Below are 25702 nucleotides of genomic sequence, written 5' to 3'. Positions count from 1 at the left end.
TGGTCCCCGGGGCCGGCCGGGAGGGGGCGCACGGCTCGCCGCCCTCCAGGCCCCCGCAGAGCGCCTCCGCCGCCACAGGGGGAGCCAGGGTCGGGGGGGCAGGGGGGGGGTGGTGCCGGCGGGGCTCCTGGTCCTCCAGGGAGGGGGGCACCGGGGCCTGGCCCCCGGTGTCCGAGGGAAGCGGAGGCGGCAGCCGGACGGGGTCCCCCTCCTCCGGGCGGCGCTCGGCAGCGGAGGAGCTGGCGGGGGCCTCCTGCGGTCGGGGGGGGTCTCGGGGCCCGGCGGGGGGCTCCTGCGGTCGGGGGGGGTCTCGGGGCCCGGCGGGGGCCTCCTGCGGTCGGGGGGGGTCTCGGGGCCCGGCGGGGGCCTCCTGCGGTCGGGGGGGGTCTCGGGGCCCGGCGGGGGGCTCCTGCGGTCGGGGGGGGTCTCGGGGCCCGACGGGGGCCTCCTGCGGTCGGGGGGGGTCTCGGGGCCCGGCGGGGGCCTCCTGCGGTCGGGGGGGGTCTCGGGGCCCGGCGGAGGGACACGGTGGAGGAGCTGGGGGCTGTGTGCGGCAGGGGGAGTCGGTCCGGTCTGGCGGTGGCTCCGGGGGGACGGGGGGCTCGGTGCGGAGGGGCTGGTCCACGTCGGAGGAGGAGGAGAAGGAGGAGAAGGAGGAGGAGGTGGTCTCGTCTTCAGGGGAGGCGAGGGGCGCCGGGCTCACACCAGCGCCTCCTCCTTCCTCCCCGGCCGCCTCCTCCTGGAGAGGAAGTGACTGAGACAAGGCAGCGATGGGACTTCCTGTTCCCTCCATCACCACGCTGAGAGAGAGAGAGAGAGAGAGAGAGAGAGAGAGAGAGAGAGAGAGAGAGAGAGAGAGAGAGAATAAACAATGACCAACTTAATGTAGTGAGTGAATAATACTATATTTAACTGTGCACTTGAAGGGGATATGGAAGTGTTAGATTGACAATGGTTGCAGAATGGATGGCCCCATAGTGCACTTCCCAGCTGTGTCCAAACATGATCATATATTAATTCTATATAATTATCATTGTTAATTAAAAATATTCTGAAGATAAGACATCCTATCATAAGATCATCTTGAAAACGTATCTTGAATATTTGTTTTTCGTGACTGACTTATCTATTTTCATACCCAACCTAACATAGATGAAGGCCTTCTGTTTTATAGTCTATAGCCTACTTTGACTTGAAGGAGTGTCATGACACCATCGGTGAAATTAACACTCCTCTTATCTCTGAATCATTCTTTCAATAGCCTAAACAAAACGACTCAAACTATTTCAAGTCCATAACTGAAGTTTAATTTTGAAGCTTGACGTAACAAGGCAGTCAGCCAATATCCATTCACCCGACCGACTACACCCTAGTCTGACAGCCCTAACAGCTGAGGTGGTCATGTCGCTAGGTGAGCTAGATGCAGCATGCATCTTGTTGTTCTCGAAATACTTGCCTGCAATATTTTACTCAGTACTTTGTGTTGTTTAATATGTCACTAAGTACAATACTTCAACCAAAACTTTCCTTAGTAAAAGTACAGTTTTTACTATAACTATTGAAAAAAATACAAAATACAAAAAAAAAATCGACTCAATACATTTACTTGATTTACTTACATTTACCTCTGCATATGAAAATCGTACTTCCTAAATTCCATTCACTGACAGAAGTAATAATGTACTCGATGTTTAATGTAATTCCTCAAAATTTAAAGTGAACACGGTTACTAAGGTTATATAAGCCAATAACCTGTTTGCAAGGGGCGCGACCATAACCTACCTGGGGATAATGTAAGCGCAGGTCAGTTTACGGACCAGCCACTGCCAGCTGTATCTCACTCCACCGCCTTACATGTGTGTGTCCCACAAAGGAAAAATCAACAAGCTGAACCAAAAAACAATCAAACTGAACAAAAAAAAAAGATTCTAGCCTAATTAAATAAACCCAATGTTATCCAGTGGAAACGTCCACGTCCCAGACACGCTCGACTGTTTCCTTCCTGCGTTGGGAGGGTTGTAGTATTGTATTGAACTGCAAACACCACTGCTCCAAGCCAGCAGGGGGCGTCTTCACCATGGGCTGCATCTCAATACTACAGTTGAAAGGTCGTGGCTTGACAGGGATGGATGCCACATGTGTGTGTTGATGTCGGTGTGTTGTTATGCTGTAATGTGGACACACTGTGTGGGCTCTTGTTATTGGTTTTGAGCGGCAATACGGGTAAGGTTAAAGAGGTTGTTGCGTGATTTCGTTATCATGGTCTTGTATCGGACATAATCAGTGAGCAACCTAAGTTACTCTTATATTGTCTCCCTTACAGCATTGGAAGACGTGCCATCGACGTGTCTTGCCCTGAATGCAAAATGCGGAATCTCAAGCTATTAAAGAGCCTGTGCAATGCCGAGTTGTCCCACAGCGCCGGTAGCCCTCTGTGTGTTGCTGTGCGCTCTGACACCGACTCATTACTCCTGGCTTCCGAGTTCTCCATCATTGAATTCGACCCAAGAACTGGTCAGGTAGGGCCTGACTGCTTGGCAGACACACCAGGGATTTTAATACTTTAACTTTTGTGTGCATGATGAACAGAGTAGCATTGTTTGAGATTTAAGCCATAACTAATGTTCTATTTTCTAACAACTTGATGATAAAAAGTTTCCTTGTTCTATGCTTCCATAATTAAATGTCTGCCCATTTAACTGTCGCTGGAAGCTGGTATCCCACTTCTATGTTCCTTCTAATTTTTTATTCCACTTTGAATTGAGGATTTTTTACCCTCCTTGTCCGTTTAGAAGGGTTAGGATAAGGATGTTTTATAATGAGGGCTTTACAAACTAAACAGATTAAACTAGAAGTTGAACTGCTCTTCAGATGTATCTTATGTTAATTACGTCCTCGTCCCGGTCAGGTGGTGAACGATGTCTCGCTGACAGAGAAGGGTTACATGCCCGACGATGGCAGTGGGAAGCTGGTTGGGATACAGGAGCTGGCCGAACTGGAGTCTGTGTGTGTTGCCACGGCCACCGGTGATGTCATCCTCTACAACCTGACTACCAATGAGGTTAGCAGGAAATTAATATCAACAAGTTATTTTCTTCTAGATTAATATAAGATGGAACTTTCGAGGAACTTGTGAGAATTATCTCCTCTGTTTATAGCAGCAAAGCTGTGTAGTTGATTTGATTCAGCGTAGCCATCAGTGGCCGTCCTTGACACTCATAGCACTTTTATATCACACAAATATTTTCATGTGCCTTCAACCTGTGATCATTGAGAGTAGTAAGCATGTTTCTATGAGTACGTCTTTACATCTTACAAGGCCAAAGTCTACATTTTTTTCCTCTAGTTTTATTAATCCCAGAAACGTGTTGTAGTATAAATAATAGAATAGAGTAAATATAATCAATAAATACAATAAAAAAAGTTCAGGGGGAGAGAAACAGTAATTTAGATGTAAAAATGGTAATATACACATTGTAAACATTGTAGATTGTTTAGGGCTTGTTTATTGGATGGGTATCTGGATTACCTGTTCTATAGGGAGGTCCCTTCCGATACCGAAATCTATCCGATACTTTTTTTTACTCTTGAACAAATAATAATAATACAAATATATATATGGACCCACTTTGCTCATGATTGCCAAAAAGCCACCTTAAAGCATCTCACTTAAGAAAAGTTGAATGACTTAAATAAAGTGAAAAGATTTTAACAGAGTTGAAAAGTTTAAATGGAGTAAACAATGTAAACATGTACACATTTTTAAAAATACAAATGATTGGAAACATGAAGTGAAGAGTTCGTATGAAGTAATTGAAGTTGAATACGTATGAAGTAATTTATAGAATAGCTGAGCTGTTACAGCTGATAGTTTGAAACGGTTGAATCAAGTGTGTGCGCTTCTGCGTATGCAATGCATGCGTGTGTGTCATCACGTGTAGCAACCAGGGAGTGTTATTGACGTTATTCTTTCACATCTAGTTAATCGAGATAAGCTCACAAAACGATAAGGCTCGTACGGTTGGACTTTTAATCTATTGGATGTCTGCAACGTCCGAAAGGGTTAGCTTTAATGATGGCCAAGCTCGTGGCTTTCACCACAGCTGTGATCCGCTCTAGCCGAGGTTGGTGCGTGTGACGTGACGGCGCGTGACGGCATCTCTCCTCAGCTCCAGCCGAGGAGAGCCGTGCAACAGCCCGGCCCAGGCGGTTGCACTGTTTTCTTCGTTAAGGTTGAAATACAGCCACACTGCTGACATGGTTTACCAACAGGTAGCTCTCATGCGCTAGCTCTCATGCGGCCAATTGGCGGCTAACTGTTGTTATCACGTGACACGCTTCGCGGATCAGATCATATTTCTGACTCCCCTCTGATATCCGATCCCGCGCAATGGGCCAATATCCGTCCGATACCGATGCCGTGGGTCGGATCGGGACATCCCTAATGACCTATTATATTGATCTTGAACTGAGGCTGTGATGCGTGTGTTTCCCCAGGTAGAATGTGTTGGCAGTGTTGAGAGCGGCCTTACCGCCATGAGCTGGAGTCCGGATGAGGAACTGGTAGCACTCACCACTGGTTGGTTAAAACTCTCCTCTGTTTTAACACCAACATCTGGACACCCCACCTGTTATACTTTATGGATCCCACAGGAGACATGTCTGGTGTCTCAGCAACATATGAATTGACTACAGCATTATTTATTTTACCGATTTGTATTTGTCATAACCAAGCATACCAAGAAGTCTGTGGCATTGGTACTCAGACTTGCATTTAGGTTCTTACGCTTTCTGTCTCTGTGGCAAGTTAGGAAGAATCTCAACAGGTTTGTAAGGCCGCGGTCTATAATGTTTTCTCTGTGAATCTTTGCGTTTTGCAGGCCAGCAGACCGTTATCATGATGACCAAGGAGTTTGAGCCAATCACAGAGGTGGGCATCCACCAGGATGACTTTGGTGAAGGTAGGTTGGAGATGGAGCCAGGACGATCTCTCCCCGCCTGGTAGAATACACAGATGCAGTCACTGGTTTAATACACGTTCTAGACCAAACATACTTTCTGGAGAAGTCTATTACCATTGTTATTAACGTAAAATAAGGTGACCGAAGAACTCAACCCTGATTGATTATATTCAGCATGTATGCATTACATCAGGGGTCTCAAACTCAACCTACCTGGGGGCCGCCGGAGGTAGAGTCTGGGTCAGGCTGGGCCGCATCAAGTATTCCACAGAAGAAAGGAGCACAACTGACCCAATCTAAGTGAATGATCGGGCTATCATTAGATCACGTTGGCTATGTAATCGCTGACAACAGGGGACATTTCATAGTGGTTGGTGGAAACCGGGACATTTTAGCGTCCTTTGGTTTTTGGCGGGACTCAGGACACACAACTCAAAATTGGGACTGTCCCGGCAAAACCGGGACATCTGGTCACCCTATCACAAGTGATAAAAAATCGTGGCAAACCACTCAGCAAAAATGTGTGTTTGACAACAACGCGCGGGCCGCACTAACACTAAACTTTGATATCAAGTAAGGGGCCACAACATATCAACCCGTGGGCCTCAATTGGCCCCTGGGCCGCGAGTTTGAGACCCCTGCATTACATAGAGACATTGAGTGTGTGTGTGTGTGTGTGTGTGTGAGCTATAATGTGTGTTTCCACCCGGGTCGTAGGAAAGTTCATCACTGTTGGATGGGGGAAGAAGGAGACCCAGTTCCACGGCTCTGAAGGGAAGCAGGCAGCCCAGAAGAAAACGCTGGTGTGTACACAATGCTCTACCTCTCTTGATTATGAACATTGTGTGTGTGTGTGTGTGTGTGTGTGTGTGTGTGTGTGTGTGTGTGTGTGTGTGTGTGTGTGTGTGTGTGTGTGTGTGTGTGTGTGTGTGTGTGTGTGTGTGTGTGTGTGTGTGTGTGTGTGAGTGAGATCTTTTAGTGGACTTATGGCCAGGACAGGGAAGAGACACAGGAGCGGTGTTGAAGGAGAGAGGGAGGGAAAGGCGTGTATCATAGGACCTCCTATCAGAATCAAACCCAGGTCACAACAAGTCTTATTACCTCCAAGGTTAACGCTCTAGCTTGTCCAGCCTCCCTGAATATATATTGTTATTTAACCGAGAAGGCACGTCGAATTACAATATCTATTTTGAAGAACCTCTCCACATGGCAGTCATCACATAAAGTCCCATCACATTCCCAACAAAAATAGAAAAATACAACATCACGACCAGTGACTATCCAGATGCTGTCCCTCCGTTTCTCCCAGGAGGTGCAGCCGGCCATGGCCTGGGATGACCGCCGGCCCCGGGTGTCGTGGCGGGGGGACGGCCAGCTGTTTGCCGTCAGCGCTGTGTGTCCCCAGACGGGGGCCCGGCGTGTCCGGGTGTGGAGCCGAGAGGGGGTTCTGCAGGCCACCAGCGAGAGCCTCAACGGGCTGGAGCAGGCCCTCTGCTGGAGGTAGGCCCACCGTAGCTCAACGGGCTGGAGCAGGCCCTCTGCTGGAGGTAGGCCCACCTTCCTCTCCGTAGCTCAACGGGCTGGAGCAGGCCCTCTGCTGGAGGTAGGCCCACCTCCCTCTCCGTAGCTCAACGGGCTGGAGCGGGCCCTCTGCTGGAGGTAGGCCCTCTGCTGGAGGTAGGCCCTCTGCTGGAGGTAGGCCCACCTCCCTCACCGTAGCTCAACGGGCTGGAGCAGGCCCTCTGCTGGAGGTAGGCCCAGCTCCCTCACCGTAGCTCAACAGGCTAGAGCAGGCCCTCTGCTGGAGGTAGGCCCACCTTCCTCTCCGTAGCTCAACGGGCTGGAGCAGGCCCTCTGCTGGAGGTAGGCCCACCTCCCTCACCGTAGCTCAACGGGCTGGAGCAGGCCCTCTGCTGGAGGTAGGCCTACCCTCCTCTCCGTAGCTCAACGGGCTGGAGCAGGCCCTCTGCTGGAGGTAGGCCCACCTCCCTCACCGTAGCTCAACGGGCTGGAGCAGGCCCTCTGCTGGAGGTAGGCCCAGCTCCCTCTCCGTAGCTCAACGGGCTGGAGCAGGCCCTCTGCTGGAGGTAGGCCTACCCTCCTCACCGTAGCTCAACGGGCTGGAGCAGGCCCTCTGCTGGAGGTAGGCCTACCTCCCTCACCGTAGCTCAACGGGCTGGAGCAGGCCCTCTGCTGGAGGTAGGCCTACCCTCCTCTCCGTAGCTCAACGGGCTGGAGCAGGCCCTCTGCTGGAGGTAGGCCCACCTCCCTCACCGTAGCTCAACGGGCTGGAGCAGGCCCTCTGCTGGAGGTAGGCCCACCTCCCTCACCGTAGCTCAACGGGCTGGAGCAGGCCCTCTGCTGGAGGTAGGCCCACCCCCCTCACCGTAGCTCCATAGGATAATGATTGCTACTGACTTAAATTATCTTTAATTGATGAACGTCAATGTAGTAGCTAACTAGCAATTAGAGTGAGAGGTTGTTTGACTCCCGGCCACATTAGATTTTGATCCCAAATGTACGCAGTTGACCTGTAGGGAGCCTTGGGCAGGACGTTTAACCTTACCTGTGCCTCGATTACGTGGATCACAAAAAATGTATCCACTAAGTCCCTTTACCTGATTAATGTCACTCTCACAATAGGGATTGGATGTGGAAGAGTTATACTCGTTTAGGACAATGACACACTCAGACTTTTACCAAACCGATCTTTCGTTAACTGTTAGTTCTAAAGTTAAATTAAGTTTATTAGTTTGGCCATTGTTAAAGTCGCCCTACTTCCTTTCCGATGTAACTGTGACTCAGCTTTATCAAGAGGCCGGTTGGGTACTGTTGCCCCATCAACGGGCCCGTAGGCCTGTTGGTGTGGCGCCATGCTGACGGCCGGGCGGTCCGTATCTTTCAGACCCTCGGGGAGCCTGATCGCGTGCACCCAGCGCCACCCCAACAAGCACAGCGTGGTCTTCATGGAGAAGAACGGCCTGCTTCACGGCGACTTCACCCTACCCTGCAGCAGAGACCAGGCCAAGGTCAGCTCCAGGGTTTAGTGGATACAACTGTTCTTCCAGTGTTCCCTCTGTAGAATTCACTGACTGTGGTGTGTGTGTGTGTGTGTGTGTGTGTGTGTGTGTGTGTGTGTGTGTGTGTGTGTGTGTGTGTGTGTGTGTGTGTGTGTGTGTGTGTGTGTGTGTGTGTGTGTGTGTGTGTGTGTGTGTGTGTGTTTTGCAGGTGAAGGAGCTGCTGTGGAACAGCGACTCCACGGTCCTTCTGGTGTGGTTGGAGGACGTGCACTCTGGGGCAGACGGACACATCAGTACCGAGCGTAAGGCCCGCCCCCCCTGAACCCCTCGCCGCGGGGGCCAAGACGGTGCAGGGGTTAGCGTGTGTGTCTCCCAGCAGGGGCGCGTCCTGAGTGAGGAGTCAATGCAGATCCAGATATGGATCCAGACGACTCTGATCATTTTGGGTTACAGTTGCTTAGCTCTAGCCAAGAACATCAAAATAAATATAATATAATCAATAATAATAATAATGGATTGAATTTATGTAGCACTTTTCTAGACACTCAAAGACGCTGTACAGTGAAGGGGGAACCTCACTAACCACCACCAATACAACTAGCAATATAATCACAATACACAGCATAAATAGAAATATTCTTATCGATAAATATGCACCTAACCAACAGCAGGACGACATAAAAGTATGCAAGTAACTAAAGCAAAGTAAGGTTGCGCAGGTCATCTGGATATGATCAATTGAAAAAATGTAATAAATAATTAAATTGACAGTGCAGAGTTCAGAGTGACTCCCTCGGAGGATTAAAGGGTTTGATGAACCCCGGAGTGAAGGGGGTTTCCTCTGGTTCTCCGTGGGATTCCTCGTTCGGCCCGAGCTCTGTGGGGCGGTCGGTAGGCGTCGTGGAATGGGGGGGCCACAAAAGCCCCTGTATCTGACCACCCCGTGGCTGCTCTGGGGGCCGTCACGGTAGAGAGTGGACCAGGGTGGGTCAGTGATCCCGTCCTCCCTCCGCAGTGCAGCTGTGGGCGGTGGGGAACTACCACTGGTACCTGAAGCAGAGCCTGGCCTTCGGCCGGGACCCCCAGCGGGCGCCGGCCTGCGTGCACTGGGACCCCCAGCGCCCCCTGAGGCTCCACGTGGTGACGCGCGGCTGGGCCAGCCTGACGTACGACTGGGGCTGGGCCACGGACCGCAGCACCGGCCTGGACGCCAGCGACAACGCCAACGTGGCCGTGATCGACGGAGGTGAGGGCCAATCAGGGGCCGGCGGGGACGTGGGGGCCGTTTGTACTGGAATGAACCAGATGACATGAACGTATGAATGTATGTAACCCTCCTGAACTAAACCTCGATGAACCAGGGAGCATGGCAGGGAAGCCAAGCAGGTCGCCCTTTGGGCTGTGCCGGTTACCTAAAGAAGTTTAATTTGAAGCTTGATTTGGCCTTTAGGAATGGATCGTACTCGACATAAGGGCTCTTGAGGGAATAACAATAAACATAAAGCTGATGGAATGGCCACATAGCCAGTATATGGGAATGGCTGATTCTGATGGCTGTGGTCGGTGTAGTGTCGCCCGGGGCCTCCTGATTGGCTGACGCCCTTGTCCTTCTCAGACAAGATCCTGGTGACCACCTTCCGCCAGGGGGTGGTGCCTCCGCCCATGTGCTCCTACGAGCTCCAGCTGACCTCTCCGGTCAACCTGGTCACCTTTCTGTGCCAGACCCAGAAGAGCAATCACCTGGCAGCCATGACGGCAGACGGGCAGATATCAGTCTTCGGCCCCGGTAGGTCCCCCTCTTCTCCACACGCGTCGTCATCAAACCATACTTGCCTAATATGGTCGTTCTTTCAGTCACTTTCATTCAAGTTGTGGTTTGAACGAGTGGTGTGAGCTGATTGGCTGATGCTCAGGGTGCTTATATAACCTCCCGGTTCTGTGTGTCCTCCTCAGACTCTGGGAAACCGTCTACCGAGCGACCGGGGGGGTTCAGAGTGGTGTCCCTGCCCCTGGTTCTACGCAACACCTACAGGTTAGAGAACACACGGTCTTCTCTCCAGTCATTGGGTCGTTCAGCAGGTAGGCAACAGGTAGGGGTTTAGATAGGGGCCCACAGGTTGGACAGCCCATGATGGAGATCGATTTCATTAGGACGTTTCAAACACTTAATTAGGAAGTGCCTCTTTATTTATTGGTTCATCCTCCACTCATATTAATGTATCCTCTTGTTTAAGTGTGCTATAAAAATACCAAATGTAAAAACAAAAGACGTCACTTTAGATAAAAATGTATAGTGAATCGTAGTTTTAAAATGTTAAAGTGATGGAAAACAGAATTCCGGGATTTACTTCTAATATCTTTATTAAGGGTTATAAAAGTTTACGTAAATGATCTTCCTTGAAATCCATTTGAATTTCGCCTACTTTCAGTTGATCAATTTCCTTCTATTCCTTCGAGCCCCTTTAACGGGCAGAGTCCTTTCCCCTCCTCGGCTATGAAGCCAATTACGGTCCACCAATCACCATATAATTACTGCGACCTTGCAGCTGAGAGATTGAGTTTGACAGGGATTCATTAGTTCAGACTGAGTTCATTAGCTGACTTTGAGATGTGTATTAATCTTGGCGTGCGTGTCGAGGATCCATCCCTATGTGATATGTTATCATTATACAGTCCTGTTGTCCATCCCTTTAATATAACCGAGTTGGTATTGGGGTTCAGTTTCAGTCTACTCCAGGCTTGCTTCCAGTCGATAGGGGGTAGTTAGCGTCTGTTTGTGTCGGCCCCCAGCGTGCCGGGGCTCCCAGTGGCCCCTCTGGCCATCAGACAGCTCCTCTGGCTGAAGGAGGACCTGCTCCTGGGCCTGGGCACTGGGATGCTGCCTTCGTCCTCTACCCTCCTCTTCCTCAGCCCTGCCCCTCACCCGGAGGCCCCAAACGCCCTCAGCAACAGGTCAGTCCCCCCGTCCGCCCGTCCCCTGTCAGCCGGTGTGCGTCCCGGGTCACCAGCTGTACCCAGCGCCCCCTGTGTGTGTGTGTGTGTCCAGGCTGGAGGTGGCGGTGGACGGGGTTGTGACGGGCATGGCGTACAGCTTCCAGAGCAGGACGGTGGCCCTGCAGCTCGAGGACGGCCAGACACGGAGGCTGATCTGGGGTGAGTTCATAGTTCACACACACACCACGACCAACACGACCCGCCATATCCAGGAGGGTATCAATGAGTTCATTTAATGCCCAGTGGATTGGAAGGGGAAAGTCAGACTTTATGTACTTATCTGGAGTGGGTTCAGACCCCCGGTACAACTGAAGTGATCCAGTAATGTATTCCATAAGTTCAATTAAAGGTCACGCTCTTCTGAACGATCCAAAAAGAGAGTTGGGCGTTTCAGAAAACGGCATCATTGCGGCACCAAGGTCGATGTTGTGGCGGAATGTGATCCTAAGTGGGAGAACCGGCCGTTTCTTCTGGCGATTCTGCTTCAGATTCAGAATGTCCGTCGGTGGAGGACTGGACGGACTTCAGCGGCTGTCCGATGAACTTCCCGGTCCCGTGTGTGCAGATGGCTCTCTGCACCGTCAGTGAAGAGGTAGGGGACCGCCTCTTCCACGGTGGATGTGGAAACAACAGCTAGAAGTGCTTAGAAGCCACAACCGTCCCTTCTCCATGGATTCTGGCTGAACCTCATCGTATTAACCTCCTTTGACCGAATCAAACTTTACTCACACACTGCTCCACATGAAAAAATGCAATTCAAAGTGCTTCTAGTCGTCGAGCTGGCCTAGTTTCTTATACGGCTTGTACATCAGAACGAACCATTGTTGGCGATACTCCGCCAATTGGAGAGCACCAAAGAGAATTTGGTTTGCCCCGTCTCGCATGTCTCTTACGAGAAACCATTTCTTCCCATTATAACAATTAAGTTCTAGTTACATTTCCAAACAATGACCAAAAAAACGTTATTCCCAAGTAACTCGCGTTCCAATGCTCCTATGCTTCAAAAATGGTGGAACGCGTTTGAGGGTGTGCGTTTAACGATGATCCATCTCCTCAGGAGATCCTGCTGGGCCTGACGGACCGAAGCCACCTCTACGCTGGAGATACCCAGGTGCCAAAGCTCAACACCGCCGCACTGTGCGGTCATGCTGGAGTCATGTTTAGCGGTTTAAGTATTCACGGCACTGCGTTTCAGATGGTCGTTCTTGATGCTGGATGTTAATCGAGTGCTTGGATTGGTCTGTGTTTGACAGCTGGCCTCCAATGTCTCCTCCTTTGTGGTCTACGAAGACTTCCTCCTCGTGACCACGCACGCGCACACCTGCCGCTGCCTCCACCTGGGCACGCTGACCGTCAAAGGTAGTCATCCATACTCGTTTATGACACCTCCCGTTACCCATTACGCACAAACCGACATGTAAACACACACACACGTCATATAACCTGCGATCATGGAATGGTAGTTTGGGAATGTAAGTGGTTTCCTTCATTAATGACGAGATGGTTTCTCTTTTGATGCTGTTGTCGAACACTTAGCCCCTAACCATCCGAACACATCCATATTTGACCTACGCCTGCCACCCACCGCCTGTGCTTCTGACACCGAGCTTGACCTTTTGACCCTTGACCTCTGGCAGGGCTGCAAGAGGCTCTTGGGTCAGACGGAGGTCAGAACGATGAGACTCTGCGGCGGGTGGAGAGGGGGTCCAAGATCGTGACGGTGGTGACCCAAGACTCCAGGCTGATCCTGCAGGTCACTCACTCTCTCACTCACTCACTCACTCACTCACTCACTCACTCACTCACTCACTCACTCACTCACTCACTCACTCACTCTCTCACTCACTCACTCACTCACTCACTCACTCACTCACTCACTCACTCTCTCACTCACTCACTCACTCACTCACTCACTCACTCACTCACTCACTCACTCACTCACTCACTCACTCACTCACTCACTCACTCACTCACTCACTCACTCACTCACTCACTCACTCACTCACTCACTCACTCACTCACTCACTCACTCACTCACTCACTCACTCACTCACTCACTCACTCACTCACTCACTCACTCACTCACTCACTCACTCACTCACTCACTCACTCACTCACTCACTCACTCACTCACTCACTCACTCACTCACTCACTCACTCACTCACTCACTCACTCACTCACTCACTCACTCACTCACTCACTCACTCACTCACTCACTCACTCACTCACTCACTCACTCACTCACTCACTCACTCACTCACTCACTCACTCACTCACTCACTCACTCACTCACTCACTCACTCACTCACTCACTCACTCACTCACTCACTCACTCACTCACTCACTCACTCACTCACTCACTCACTCACTCACTCACTCACTCACTCACTCACTCACTCACTCACTCACTCACTCACTCACTCACTCACTCACTCACTCACTCACTCACTCACTCACTCACTCACTCACTCACTCACTCACTCACTCACTCACTCACTCACTCACTCACTCACTCACTCACTCACTCACTCACTCACTCACTCACTCACTCACTCACTCACTCACTCACTCACTCACTCACTCACTCACTCACTCACTCACTCACTCACTCACTCACTCACTCACTCACTCACTCACTCACTCACTCACTCACTCACTCACTGCTGAAGGTGTGCCTTTGTCACCGTATGTGGGTTTGTTAGTAATAATCATGTGTGTGTGTGTGTGTCTAGATGCCTCGGGGGAACCTGGAGACGGTCCACCACCGGGCTCTGGTGTTGGCCCAGCTCAGGAAGCAGCTGGACTGGTAGGATTCATCATCATCATCATCCTGTAGTATTAACTATTAGTTGCACTCACTCTGCCAACGTTGCTTTAGTACACAATGGAAAACCAAAAATGACAGAATGACATCATGTGATTTGGGAAATTGCAAATTGAAGTCGTCTGAATGGCTCAATTCAAACATGCGAGGCAACTTTGCATGGTAGGACCTGTAATCGCTGTCCCTTGCCTCAGAGAAAGGCGTCTTACATTGTGGTTAAGTGAAGCCCCTTCAGACCATCATTTTGGATTTAGCTTTAAAGTTACAAAAATACTTGCTGTGATTAGCGCCATAGTGAAGGTACTATGTGATTGGTGATTAGCGCTGTAGTGAAGGTACTATGTGATTGGTGATTAGCGCTGTAGTGAAGGTACTATGTGATTGGTGATTAGCGCTGTAGTGAAGGTACTATGTGATTGGTGATTAGCGCTGTAGTGAAGGTACTATGTGATTGGTGATTAGCGCTGTAGTGAAGGTACTATGTGATTGGTGATTAGCGCTGTAGTGAAGGTACTATGTGATTGGTGATTAGCGCCGTAGTGAAGGTACTATGTGATTGGTGATTAGCGCTGTAGTGAAGGTACTATGTGATTGTAGTGAAGGTACTATGTGATTGGTGATTATCCAATCAATCATCATTATCATGTGATTTGGGAAATTGCAAATTGAAGTCGTCTGAATGGCTCAATTCAAACATGCGAGGCAACTTTGCATGGTAGGACCTGTAATCCCTGTCCCTTGCCTCAGAGAAAGGCGTCTTACATTGTGGTTAAGTGAAGCCCCTTCAGACCATCATTTTGGATTTAGCTTTAAAGTTACAAAAATACTTGCTGTGATTAGCGCCATAGTGAAGGTACTATGTGATTGGTGATTAGCGCTGTAGTGAAGGTACTATGTGATTGGTGATTAGCGCTGTAGTGAAGGTACTATGTGATTGGTGATTAGCGCTGTAGTGAAGGTACTATGTGATTGGTGATTAGCGCTGTAGTGAAGGTACTATGTGATTGGTGATTAGCGCCGTAGTGAAGGTACTATGTGATTGGTGATTAGCGCTGTAGTGAAGGTACTATGTGATTGGTGATTAGCGCTGTAGTGAAGGTACTATGTGATTGGTGATTAGCGTTGTAGTGAAGGTACTATGTGATTAGCGCCGTAGTGAAGGTACTATGTGATTAGCGCTGTAGTGAAGGTACTATGTGATTGGTGATTAGCACTGTAGTGAAGGTACTATGTGTTTCTCCTCTCAGCCTCAAGTTCCGTGATGCGTTCGAGTGCATGAGGAAGCTGAGGATCAACCTCAACTTCATGTACGACCACAACCCCAAGGTGCGTCTGCCCGCTGTACAAACCAGCTGTACAGTGGAGCTAAACCCTGCCACGCCGGCACTACATCTAGGATATGACACACTCTTTTTTTAAACGCAGTTAACGCAGCTTTGTTTACTTCCTATGGCGGTGGAGCTATTTGAGGACTTGTGGTGCTAAACTGTTGTCAGACGGATCTTGGGAGAAAACAAAAGTAATCTGCCAAGTTTGCAAATCCAAATTGAATAACCCCAGAACTCATTTGTCCTCGAAATATCCCCTCAAAGCGGAACACCCTACTGAATTACAGTGAATACTGTAATACTGTAAATAGTGTGATTATTTAATCGATTTTTTTAATTGATTGACAGCAATTAATATAATATATATATCATCCTAATATATATGGTTACATGGTAACCCTGAGGTCAGGCTATTTTCTTATGTAAGAATACTTCTTTGTACGCGTGGAAAATCAGTCTCCAACTTCAGCTCTCAAATATGAAGCAGGACTCTCATCAGAAAAACAGCCGAGCTTGGCTAAATATATCGGAGAACCGCTTGCACAGCGACTGAGAAGGTGTGCTGCATCTTCCACCACACAATGTAAACAGACCTGAGGAGGTGAAACCAGTCAATGGCGTCTGTACTCTGGCAGCATCGACATGCATGCTGCTCTCTACATCTCCAATTCCTGAGTCAAGAAGTAAAGAAGCTAAGTTGAGTGAAGAAGTTAATGTGTTTGTTTGTGCGTGTGTGTGTGTCTGTCTCTGCAGGTGTTCCTGGAGAACGTGGAATCCTTCATCACTCAGTTAAACTCCATTAACCACATCAACCTCTTCCTCACGGAGCTCCGGTCAGTTAGGCCCTGCCTCAGTTCTTCAGTGGTGCTCAGTAGAACATGTACACCGAAGGGTTAACTGGGTTGAGAACACATCTATCAGCATTGTTACGCATAGTATTGATTATACAGTTACAACATATGCATGTTTCACCTACATTTTCAAATTCAGCGCAACAAAGTTGTTTTTTCACACATGTACGTATTTGCCTTGTAAATACTTTTTATTAAATTTTGCATTGTTGAGGAAGTCTGAAAATTGAATTCTAAACTTTGAAATACAAATTCTGGTTTGAGTAGATTGAAAAAAAAGAGTATCTTTGTTTGGGTGAATGCGATCTGACCCAGTTGGTTAATATTGGTGACGTTCCCTCAACAGAGAGGAAGACACCACTGGAACCATGTACCCCAGACCTCTGAACGTCCCAGGGCCGTCTCCCATGACCAGAGCCAAGAAGTTGGATGTCGTGTGTGATGCGTTTCGCCACACGATGGAATCAATGGATCCGGACAAGTACTTTAATCCATCTAATTGTGTTTGACTTTATATCACTGGAGGCTTCTCCTGTGAGGAGAGGGAGAAAGATCAACCTTAAAATTGTTGAGAATAAAAAATATATAAATGTAGTAACGTAATTATAAATATGTAATATAAATAAAAATGTAGATTGCCCAGACTACTGTAATGAATCAATGCCCTTAAATAGGACTACTTTAATAGGTAACATGTCACGTGACTATTCATGTGACTTGTGCAAAGAGTTCTTGGTTTGATAAGTGACGTGTTTTGGTGTGTGTGTTCAGATACTGCCTTTCCATCCTGACCAGCCATGTGAAGAAGACAGTCCCTGAGTTGGAGATCGCTCTGCAGAAGGTTCACGACCTGAGAGGTAAAACCGGCCCAAGGGTTTATAGCGTGCTTACCCAGGGATCAGTGGGAGAGTTTAAACCCAGCATGTTTCTGACTAACAATCAGTTTCTTGGTTAGTGAGAGGGGGGGAGGGGTGTTCACCTTCTCACTGTGTGTGTGTGTGTGTGTGTGTGTGTGTGTGTGTGTGTGTGTGTGTGTGTGTGTGTGTGTGTGTGTGTGTGTGTGTGTGTGTGTGTGTGTGTGTGTGTGTGTGTGTGTGTGTGTGTGTGTGTGTGTGTGCAGCAAAGCCCCCTGGAGCTGCAGGTGTGGTAGGGGCTGAAGAGGCCCTGAAGTACCTACTCTTCCTGGTCAACGTCAACGACCTGTACGACCAATCGCTGGGCACTTACGACTTCGACCTGGTCCTCATGGTGGCCGAAAAGTCCCAGAAGGTGACGGGGAGGGGGTGACGACCTCACGCCATCTATCCAGCACCCTTTATTCTTCTACAGCTTGTTGTTTACATGCATTTAAACAATGACACCTTGAGCACAAGAAACGTGCTTTAGAAGAGCTCAACCAAAAGGTACGATTCTCTTTTCTTGATGCCCGAAGGACCCCAAAGAGTACCTTCCCTTCCTGAACAAGCTGAAGACCCTGGAGCCAAACTACCAGCGCTACTCCATCGACAAGCACCTGAAGAGATACAGCAAGGCCCTGCTGCACCTCAGCAAGTGTGGTGAGTGGCTCGCCCTCCCAGCCTCCCTGGAAGAGGAGCACCCCCTGTGGAGGTTACAGTACAGGGACATCACAATATGGAGATGTGTTATTAGGGGGCCAAGCACAAAGTGCGAGGCAACCCATTGTATTTGTTTGTGTCTTTATTATTATTATTAAGTCGCCGAGTTTGACTTCCACAGCCTAAACCTTGCACACTTTTGATGAAACCTTCGACAGCAGTAGAGGCTGACTCAAGATTAACAGAGAAGAAATATTACACTGATTGGCCCAAAGGTGGCGCTGTAGCAATAGTCCGTACTCTGTACAATAAAAAATGAAGCCCCAAGGAGCCATTGACTTCTGAAAAGGGTGTGTATTAAAACTTGTAAAGACTTAAATGCTAATATCAATATTAAGATGGATTCTGAACAAGATATAGATATAGTTGATTTGAGCGGGACCAACTGAGTGACTGTGGACCAAAGCTCTTAACTGTTAGTAAGAAAAAGACAATTGACAAAACAACATTGGCGCCAGAGGCTCAAAATCGTCAGAATTTAACGCCAAAAGGCAGGGTTGGTGAGGTCAAAGGCACATGGGTGAAGAAGAACCTCTCCAATTTGTATCCAGATCAGACAATAGGGGGCGCTCTAACAATCAAATGAAAATGCCGACTTTGGACGGCCATATCTCCTGACCTCTTTCACCTTCAGTCATGAAATCCTGTAGACATTTTCCTCTCCTCATGTTGAGCAAGTTGTCCTAAGAAGCCCAGAACCTGTAGCAAAATGGACACCGGACAGCCAAATTAGCCCATTCAATGTTTGAGTCAATCATCACCAAACTTGGTGTACTTAAAGAAGCATAGGTCAAAGTTAAGCAGGCTAAAGTTCATCAAAATAGGACTATAGGGGACGCTAAAGCGATCAATTGAAAACTTTAAAGACTCCTAACTCCTCAGCCTCAGTGTATTTCTGGGGGTTGTGGTCCACGAACTCTGACCCTCACTGCCTGTTGGTTCTGCAGGAGAGGAGCATTTCCCTGAAGCTCTGGGTCTGGTGAGGGAGCAGAAGCTCTTCAGTGAAGCCCTGGAGCTGTACCCGGCACACAGCCCTCACTACAAGGTACAGCGCCCCCTGCCTTACCCCCGGGTTACTGCGCTCTAACGGTTTGTGTTTCAACGTCATAGACCAGAAGAGAATCTTAGGCGGAAAAAAAATGATGCTCAAAAAGTATGAAAAAATTGACTTTATTTTGTATTATTATGAAATTTGCATATCTTTACATTCATATATTTAAGAGAATTAAGAATTTTCTGCAGTTCCTCGTTCATCAGTGTTGTTGCTGAGGTGTGCTATAGAACCTATAAATGGCCGCCGCCCATGTCTGACCTCTGGTTCCTGACCCCCAGGCGCTGAGCTGTGCCTACGCCGAGCACCTCGTCGCCCAACAGCAGCCGGAGCAGGCGGGCCTGTTGCTATGGCGCTGTGGCGAGCCGGGCCGCGCGCTGCAGGCCTTCGTCAGCGCTAGCAGCTGGAGGCACGCGCTGTGTGTGGCGCAGCAGGTGCCCCTCCCCCCCGATCAGCTGTCTCTGCTGGCCAGAGACATGGCAGGTAGCGTCCACACACCTGCCACGGGCTCCTTCGTTCAGTTAGATGGCTAACGGATCACCTGTTAGCCACCTAGCTCCCTCTCATTCAGTTAGATGGCCAGCAGATCACCTGTTAGCCACCTAGCTACCTCTCATTCAGTTAGATGGCCAGCAGATCACCTGTTAGCCACCTAGCTCCCTCCTATTCAGTTAGATGGCCAGCAGATCACCTGTTAGCCACCTAGCTCCCTCTCATTCAGTTAGATGGCCAGCAGATCACCTGTTAGCCACCTAGCTCCCTCTCATTCAGTCAGATGGCCAGCAGATCACCTGTTAGCCACCTAGCTCCCTCTCATTCAGTTAGATGGCCACAGATCACCTGTTAGCCACCTAGCTCCCTCTCATTTAGTCAGATGGCCAGCAGATCACCTGTTAGCCACCTAGCTTCAGTTAGATGGCCAGCAGATCACCTGTTAGCCACTTAGCTCCCTCTCATTCAGTTAGGTGGCCAGCAGATCACCTGTTAGCCACCTAGCTTCAGTTAGATGGCCAGCAGATCACCTGTTAGCCACCTAGCTCGCTCTCATTCAGTTATAAGGCCAACAGATCACCTGTTAGCCACCTAGCTCCCTCTCATTCAGTAAGATGGCCAGCAGATCACCTGTTAGCCACCTAGCTACCTCTCATTCAGTTATAAGGCCAACAGATCACCTGTTAGCCACCTAGCTCCCTCTCATTCAGTAAGATGGCCAGCAGATCACCTGTTAGCCACCTAGCTACCTCTCATTCAGTTAGATGGCCAGCAGATCACCTGTTAGCCACCTAGCTCCCTCCTATTCAGTTAGATGGCCAGCAGATCACCTGTTAGCCACCTAGCTCCCTCTCATTCAGTTAGATGGCCAGCAGATCACCTGTTAGCCACCTAGCTCCCTCTCATTCAGTCAGATGGCCAGCAGATCACCTGTTAGCCACCTAGCTCCCTCTCATTCAGTTAGATGGCCACAGATCACCTGTTAGCCACCTAGCTCCCTCTCATTCAGTCAGATGGCCAGCAGATCACCTGTTAGCCACCTAGCTTCAGTTAGATGGCCAGCAGATCACCTGTTAGCCACTTAGCTCCCTCTCATTCAGTTAGGTGGCCAGCAGATCACCTGTTAGCCACCTAGCTTCAGTTAGATGGCCAGCAGATCACCTGTTAGCCACCTGGCTCCCTCTTATTCAGTTAGATGGCTAACAGATCACCTGTTAGCCACCTAGCTCGCTCTCATTCAGTTAGAAGGCTAACAGATCACCTGTTAGCCACCTAGCTCGCTCTCATTCAGTTAGAAGGCTAACAGATCACCTTTTAGCCACTTAGCTACCTCTCATTCAGTTAGATGGCCAACAGATCACCTGTTAGCCACTGAGCTACCTCTCATTAAGTAAGATGAATATAAATATGAAGCCATGCAAGCAGAGTTGGTGGTCAGCCTGTGCACCTCATAAACAGCACATCACAGAGATGATACATTTAGTGGATAACCTGTTAGCTAGTCTTGAATTGAATCACTAAAGTAGTCCATCATTTGAGAGCTCATACATTTGTCAGTGAGTTCAATCTCATCATTTATATCTGCCCCCAAACTGCTTCATGGGGTTTCAGTGCACCTAGTGATCTGGATTATGTTTCCATGGTGATCTTGCCTGGCTTCCTGGCGTTCGATCAGCTGACGTTGTGCTCCTCCCCTCGCTCCAGAGAGGCTGATCGACCAGCGGAGGTACGCTGAGGCCGCGCTGCTCCTCGACCAGTACGCTAAGGTACCACGCAGCCCGGCCCCGCTCCTCCACCCACCTCCGTAACGCACCACGCAGCCCGGCCCCGCTCCTCCCCCCACCTCCGTAACGCACCACGCAGCCCGGCCCCGCTCCTTACCCCACCTCCGTAACGCCATGACAGATGTTGAACACAGCTGTGTGTGTGTGTGTGTGTGTGTGTGTGTGTCTCTTGTTTAAAGGACTGCGAGGAGGCCATCTCAGCCCTGATCAAAGGAGCCGTCTGGGAAGAGGCCCTCCGATTGGTCAGTTGGTCGAACACAACGTATTTATTGACGCTTCATCCAATCAGGAGGTTTCTTACTCAAGCTGCTTTGCCTTTTTATTTTATTTTAATTCAATCTTGTAAAGTTCTTTTTTGTAGGGTTAGTGTTTTTCATACTTTATATAATTATTTTATGCTTTCCCTTATCTATTTGGTATGACTAGCCTAGGTTTAAGTGCAGTCCGTTGAACATTGTGCTGTTATATAGATGACCTTCTATTGCTCTCACCGACGCCGTCACTGATGATCTTCTATTTCTCTAGGCTTACAGGCACAACCGACAAGACATCATCGAGACCGACCTCAAACCTGCGCTGCTAGAAGGTACGACCAGCCAGGGAGCGATGAGCATGAAGCTTGAACTATTATCCTGCGTCAAATAGCTCCTCTAAGTACGACACAGATCTCTACGTCCCTGCTCTAGCCCGCAGAGGCTGCTGCCGTCGGTTACGCTAACACCAATGCAAGCGTCGGTCCAGGGAACCCGATTGTACCTTTCGACTTGACGTTTAGACCTAAACATGATCGACCCAAAGATGGTACTTCAACAACCAACCACCAGAGGGAGCTCCAGTGTCACGTTTGTATTTTGTTTTCCCAGCCTTCGCTTCCCATACGTCCTTCCTGGAGAACAACACAGCCCTGTTTGGTCGCCATAGGAACCGCCTGTCCGTGGTCCTGGAGCTGAAGGAGAAGGCCAGGCTGGACATGCTCGGTAGCAACGACCACTTTTTAGGCCGTATCGATTGTGTGTTGCTAAATAAATGCCGCGCTTCAATTGAATTTGAACAAATATGTTTCTCCGTTCATATCTAGTACTATGAATTATGTCCCAAGTGCAAGGCATTGGCCCAATATCACAAACTCGGGCAAAAACACTCAGATGCATCACTGAATAGCAGCTTGTTTAGAGTAGCATCTAGCTGTAGAACATGGGGCAATGTAGTCTTTATGCCGGTATGTAGTATCTTTAATGTGTGTGTGTGTGTGTGTGTGTGTTCAGACGAGGACGGACCAGACTGTCCCGATGCTGAACTCTACTCGGAGGCCAGCAGTGTGATGAGCAACTCCAAACACTCCAGCAGTATCTCCAGGATCTCCTCGTAAGACCTCCCTCTCTCCCCTGTCTTTGTCTGTCTCTAGCTCTGTCTCTCTGTCTGTCTGTATTGAGTTCCGTCTGTCTGTCAGGCTCACTGTCTCTCTGACTGTGTGAATTTATCCGCCTTGGTTCGTGTCTGTGTCCGTCTCTCTGTCTGTGTGTCTCATTCACACTTCTTGCACACCCTATCGTACAATCACCCACATGCAAATATTGGGATATCATTACTTTTAAGTCATTAAGCTGACACTTTTGTCCAAAAGCAACCTAAAGTGTATTCAGATACAGCCCTGCGGTAAGGCACCCTGTTAAGGTTGCAGACATATAGCCTGTGGACATGAACTTTGATACTCTACTCGCATGACTTTCAATCCTGTAGCCTATTTCTCCAAAAGCAACACCTAGAGGCTACCTACATTTACCCCATTTCTTCCTCCACGTCTGATTCCAAGGAATATATATCTTCTCTCTCTGCTTTCAATTTTGTTATTTGTGCCTCAACACTAGCCTGGGAACCAGATGGATCTGTGAGCTCATTACTCTGGGTCATACTTCTGGACCAGCTTCTCCACTAGTCATTGTTTTGGCCAGGGAACATGGCCGATAAGGTTGTGATAATCCAGCCATTTAAAAAAAGAAAGTGTGATACAACTGCACACCGGCATGTTATTAAACGCAACCTATATTCAGCTCAGTTCAAGTTGACATTTGTCCGAGATGAGTGATCAATAGATAAAACAGCTGGTAATTAATTATATGGATGTAACTCTCCACTATGGATACTAGAGTACTGTGTGTTGACAGACATAAATGTCTGTTACCTCCCAATGACCTTCAACAAGTACGCTGATCACGTTGACTATTTGTCGTTACAAATATACCTGATTGGGATTGTTGAAACTAAATTATTTGCAGACTAGACTCTTCAAAAATCAACCATGGTGGGATACAACTAATGCAGCATTTAACAAAACGGAAATCCCGCCTTATGTATACAGTCCCATTCAACAGAATAAAATCACGAAGATGTTGGTCAAGATTGATATTTGCCAGCCAATTTGAATCCTAGTTGGCCGTCTATCTTATGTTGGGCGGGTTTGTCATGATGACTGAGGAGCCCCCTATGATACTGAGAGGGCCGTCGAGGCCTTTTCATCAGCCACAAAGATGGCTGCCCCTGATGTCACACGTTATGTGGTTCTGATTGGTTGTAGGTCTATCCATATGCGTCCAGAGGCATTTTGGTCTGCACCCGTTGATAACGCCCGTTGGAAACAGAAAATAAACTGAGACGTTCCAGACTAATATTTTTTGCGAGTTGAACAGTATTAAGCAAAAATAATGGGACAGGTTGCTGTCTCAAGTGTCATAATGAAAAGATGAATGAGTTGGCTTATTTTAAAGCAGATGAACATCCTGCATGTGGCCTCAGTAAGCATCCAGTCAGCAGACATAATGCATTCCGTTTTTTCCTCACTTTCTTGCACTCTTTCTCTCCCTGTGTTTCTCATGTTTTTCATTCTGTCTTAACCTTTCTCTGCTTTCTATTCCTCTGTCTGTCTGTCTGACTGTCTGTCTGACCGTCTGTCTGACCGTCTGTCTGACCGTCTGTCTGACCGTCTGTCTGTCTGTCTGACCGTCTGTCTGACTGTCTGTCTGACCGTCTGTCTGACCGTCTGTCTGTCTGTCTGTCTGACTGTCTGTCTGGTAGGAGGTCCTCTAAGAACCGGCGGAAGGCAGAGCGTAAGAAGTGGAGTCTGAAGGAGGGCAGCCCCTTAGAGGACGTCGCGCTGCTACATGCCCTGGCCGACATCATCAGCACCGTGGACAAGATACGAGGTGGGGCTGAGATACACTGAGCCCAGGGTCCTCCGGCGCAGGTCGGCCCCTGCAGGCCTGTACTGTCTGAGACACCCAACCCCCATCACGCTTTGGTGCATTCCTGCTTCCCCACTCATTGTCTTCATCAGACCAAACGCAGTATTGAGAAGTAGACTGAGTATGAATCATTAGGCTGTCTCTCATACGATATTATAATTCTCCATCCAGCCCCTGTTTGTCGTTAGCACCTGTTTCACATCACTAGTGCTGACTGACGGGTCCCTTTGTCCCGCCCCCGGTCCAGAGGAGCTCCACAGCCTCCTGAAGGCCCTGGTTCTGTTCCAGTACGACCGACAGGCCCAGAAGCTGCAGCTGGCCTACGAGGAGGCCCTGCTGATGATGGAGGCGGCGATCCCCGAGGTGTGGTCGGACGGCGGCCTGCCGAGCCAAACCCCGGTGAGGGGGTTGCTATGGGAACGGTGGTCCGTTAGTCTTTGAGTTGGCATCCGTCTTAAAGGAGACTTTTGCTGTTGTTATGTTTTCTGTTTGTTGATGACATGATAAATGATAAGTTTCTAAGGTTTACACAGAAACATCCCTTGCTGTCGGACTGGCAGCGGTCAGGAGGTAACGAGGAGAATGAGAATAGCATAATAAATATGTTAATTAACTCACTCGGCTACCGCCTTCCTATTGGTCCAGGTCACTGGTCCCGACTCCACAGCCAATAGCATCACGGCTTCCTTACAGAACCAAGCCAGGCCCACCAGCCTTCCACTTCCAGGTCAGTGTTCCAGTTCGAGAGCTTCAGCTGAGAGCCCGTCTCCATGGCGATAGTAAACCATAGCCTACTGCAGCCTGTGCTGTGAAAATAAATGAGTTCGCCAGAAACTCCTGCACCTCAGAATACAACGGAGGAATAGATAGTACTCCTGAATAAAGACCTTTTCAGATTTAAAGGCTGAATACAACAGAAGTCAGGAGACTTCTTTTAAACGTCTTCATTCAAGCTTCTGCATTAAACCCGAGGTTGGGACAGAACATACCTTTCGAAAGGTGTTGCTGCCGGTCAATCATTGGAATTGGTGAGAAAATTGACATTCAAACAATTGAATTGGATAAATTACTTAATACAGCCGTATACCAGAAGTAGGCCCCAATACATTTTTGGGCACAAATATTTGAAAAATACTACTTGTTTTTAGGTCAATCGGGGTATTGAAGTAATTCAACTCGAGGCAAACCATTTTGTACCCAGGATAACTAATTTTTCACTTTGTGGGAACTTTAGAAACAATAAATATATATATTGAAGACTTCACGGCATTTCAAACATACTTCCTGCCCATTCACCTGATCTACATAACATGGAAACAAAGAGTGATGATTTGAACATTTGAACCAATTTCATTTTGGTCAATGCTAATTCTTGTCGATAATTATGCTTGATGAGTGTAATAATATTTGACTCATTTATTGTTGTTATAACATTTTGTAATCTTTCTGTAGACGCTGAGATGCCCACAGTGCCGAAGATGAGAAGCGGTGTCAAATGGAAACTTACGATTCTTAAGTAGTTTTTTTTTTTTTTTTTTTTT

General features: G+C 48.6%; 1 protein-coding gene across 2 annotated transcripts; it reads left to right on the top strand.

The window, feature by feature from the left end:
* The first annotated feature begins 2079 nt into the window (after positions 1-2079).
* elp1 (elongator acetyltransferase complex subunit 1) lies at positions 2080-25702 on the top strand. 2 transcript variants are annotated; one of them, XM_056600369.1, is made up of 36 exons: positions 2080-2223; positions 2324-2519; positions 2909-3061; positions 4498-4579; positions 4881-4961; positions 5679-5764; positions 6271-6461; positions 7867-7990; positions 8190-8283; positions 8997-9227; positions 9597-9767; positions 9935-10013; positions 10772-10933; positions 11028-11134; positions 11464-11567; positions 12033-12086; positions 12229-12334; positions 12613-12728; positions 13709-13782; positions 15048-15126; positions 15882-15961; positions 16326-16460; positions 16751-16836; positions 17100-17248; positions 17412-17535; positions 18543-18640; positions 18928-19129; positions 20843-20904; positions 21102-21164; positions 21448-21508; positions 21786-21899; positions 22188-22287; positions 23995-24122; positions 24409-24560; positions 24807-24888; positions 25614-25702. In XM_056600369.1, the coding sequence occupies exons 2-36, from the start codon at positions 2367-2369 to the stop codon at positions 25679-25681; spliced, it is 3951 nt and encodes a 1316-aa protein (XP_056456344.1). In that variant the 5' UTR covers positions 2080-2223; positions 2324-2366; the 3' UTR covers positions 25682-25702. The 2 variants fall into 2 exon arrangements, with proteins under 2 accessions (XP_056456344.1, XP_056456345.1); XM_056600370.1 differs by lacking the exons at positions 2080-2223; positions 2324-2519; positions 2909-3061; ... (2 more) ...; positions 5679-5764; positions 6271-6461 and adding an exon at positions 7037-7328.

The sequence above is a fragment of the Gadus chalcogrammus genome, chromosome 10, assembly GCF_026213295.1.
Source record: "Gadus chalcogrammus isolate NIFS_2021 chromosome 10, NIFS_Gcha_1.0, whole genome shotgun sequence".
NCBI lineage: Eukaryota > Metazoa > Chordata > Actinopteri > Gadiformes > Gadidae > Gadus > Gadus chalcogrammus.
This window is presented reverse-complemented; position numbering and strand designations above follow the sequence as displayed.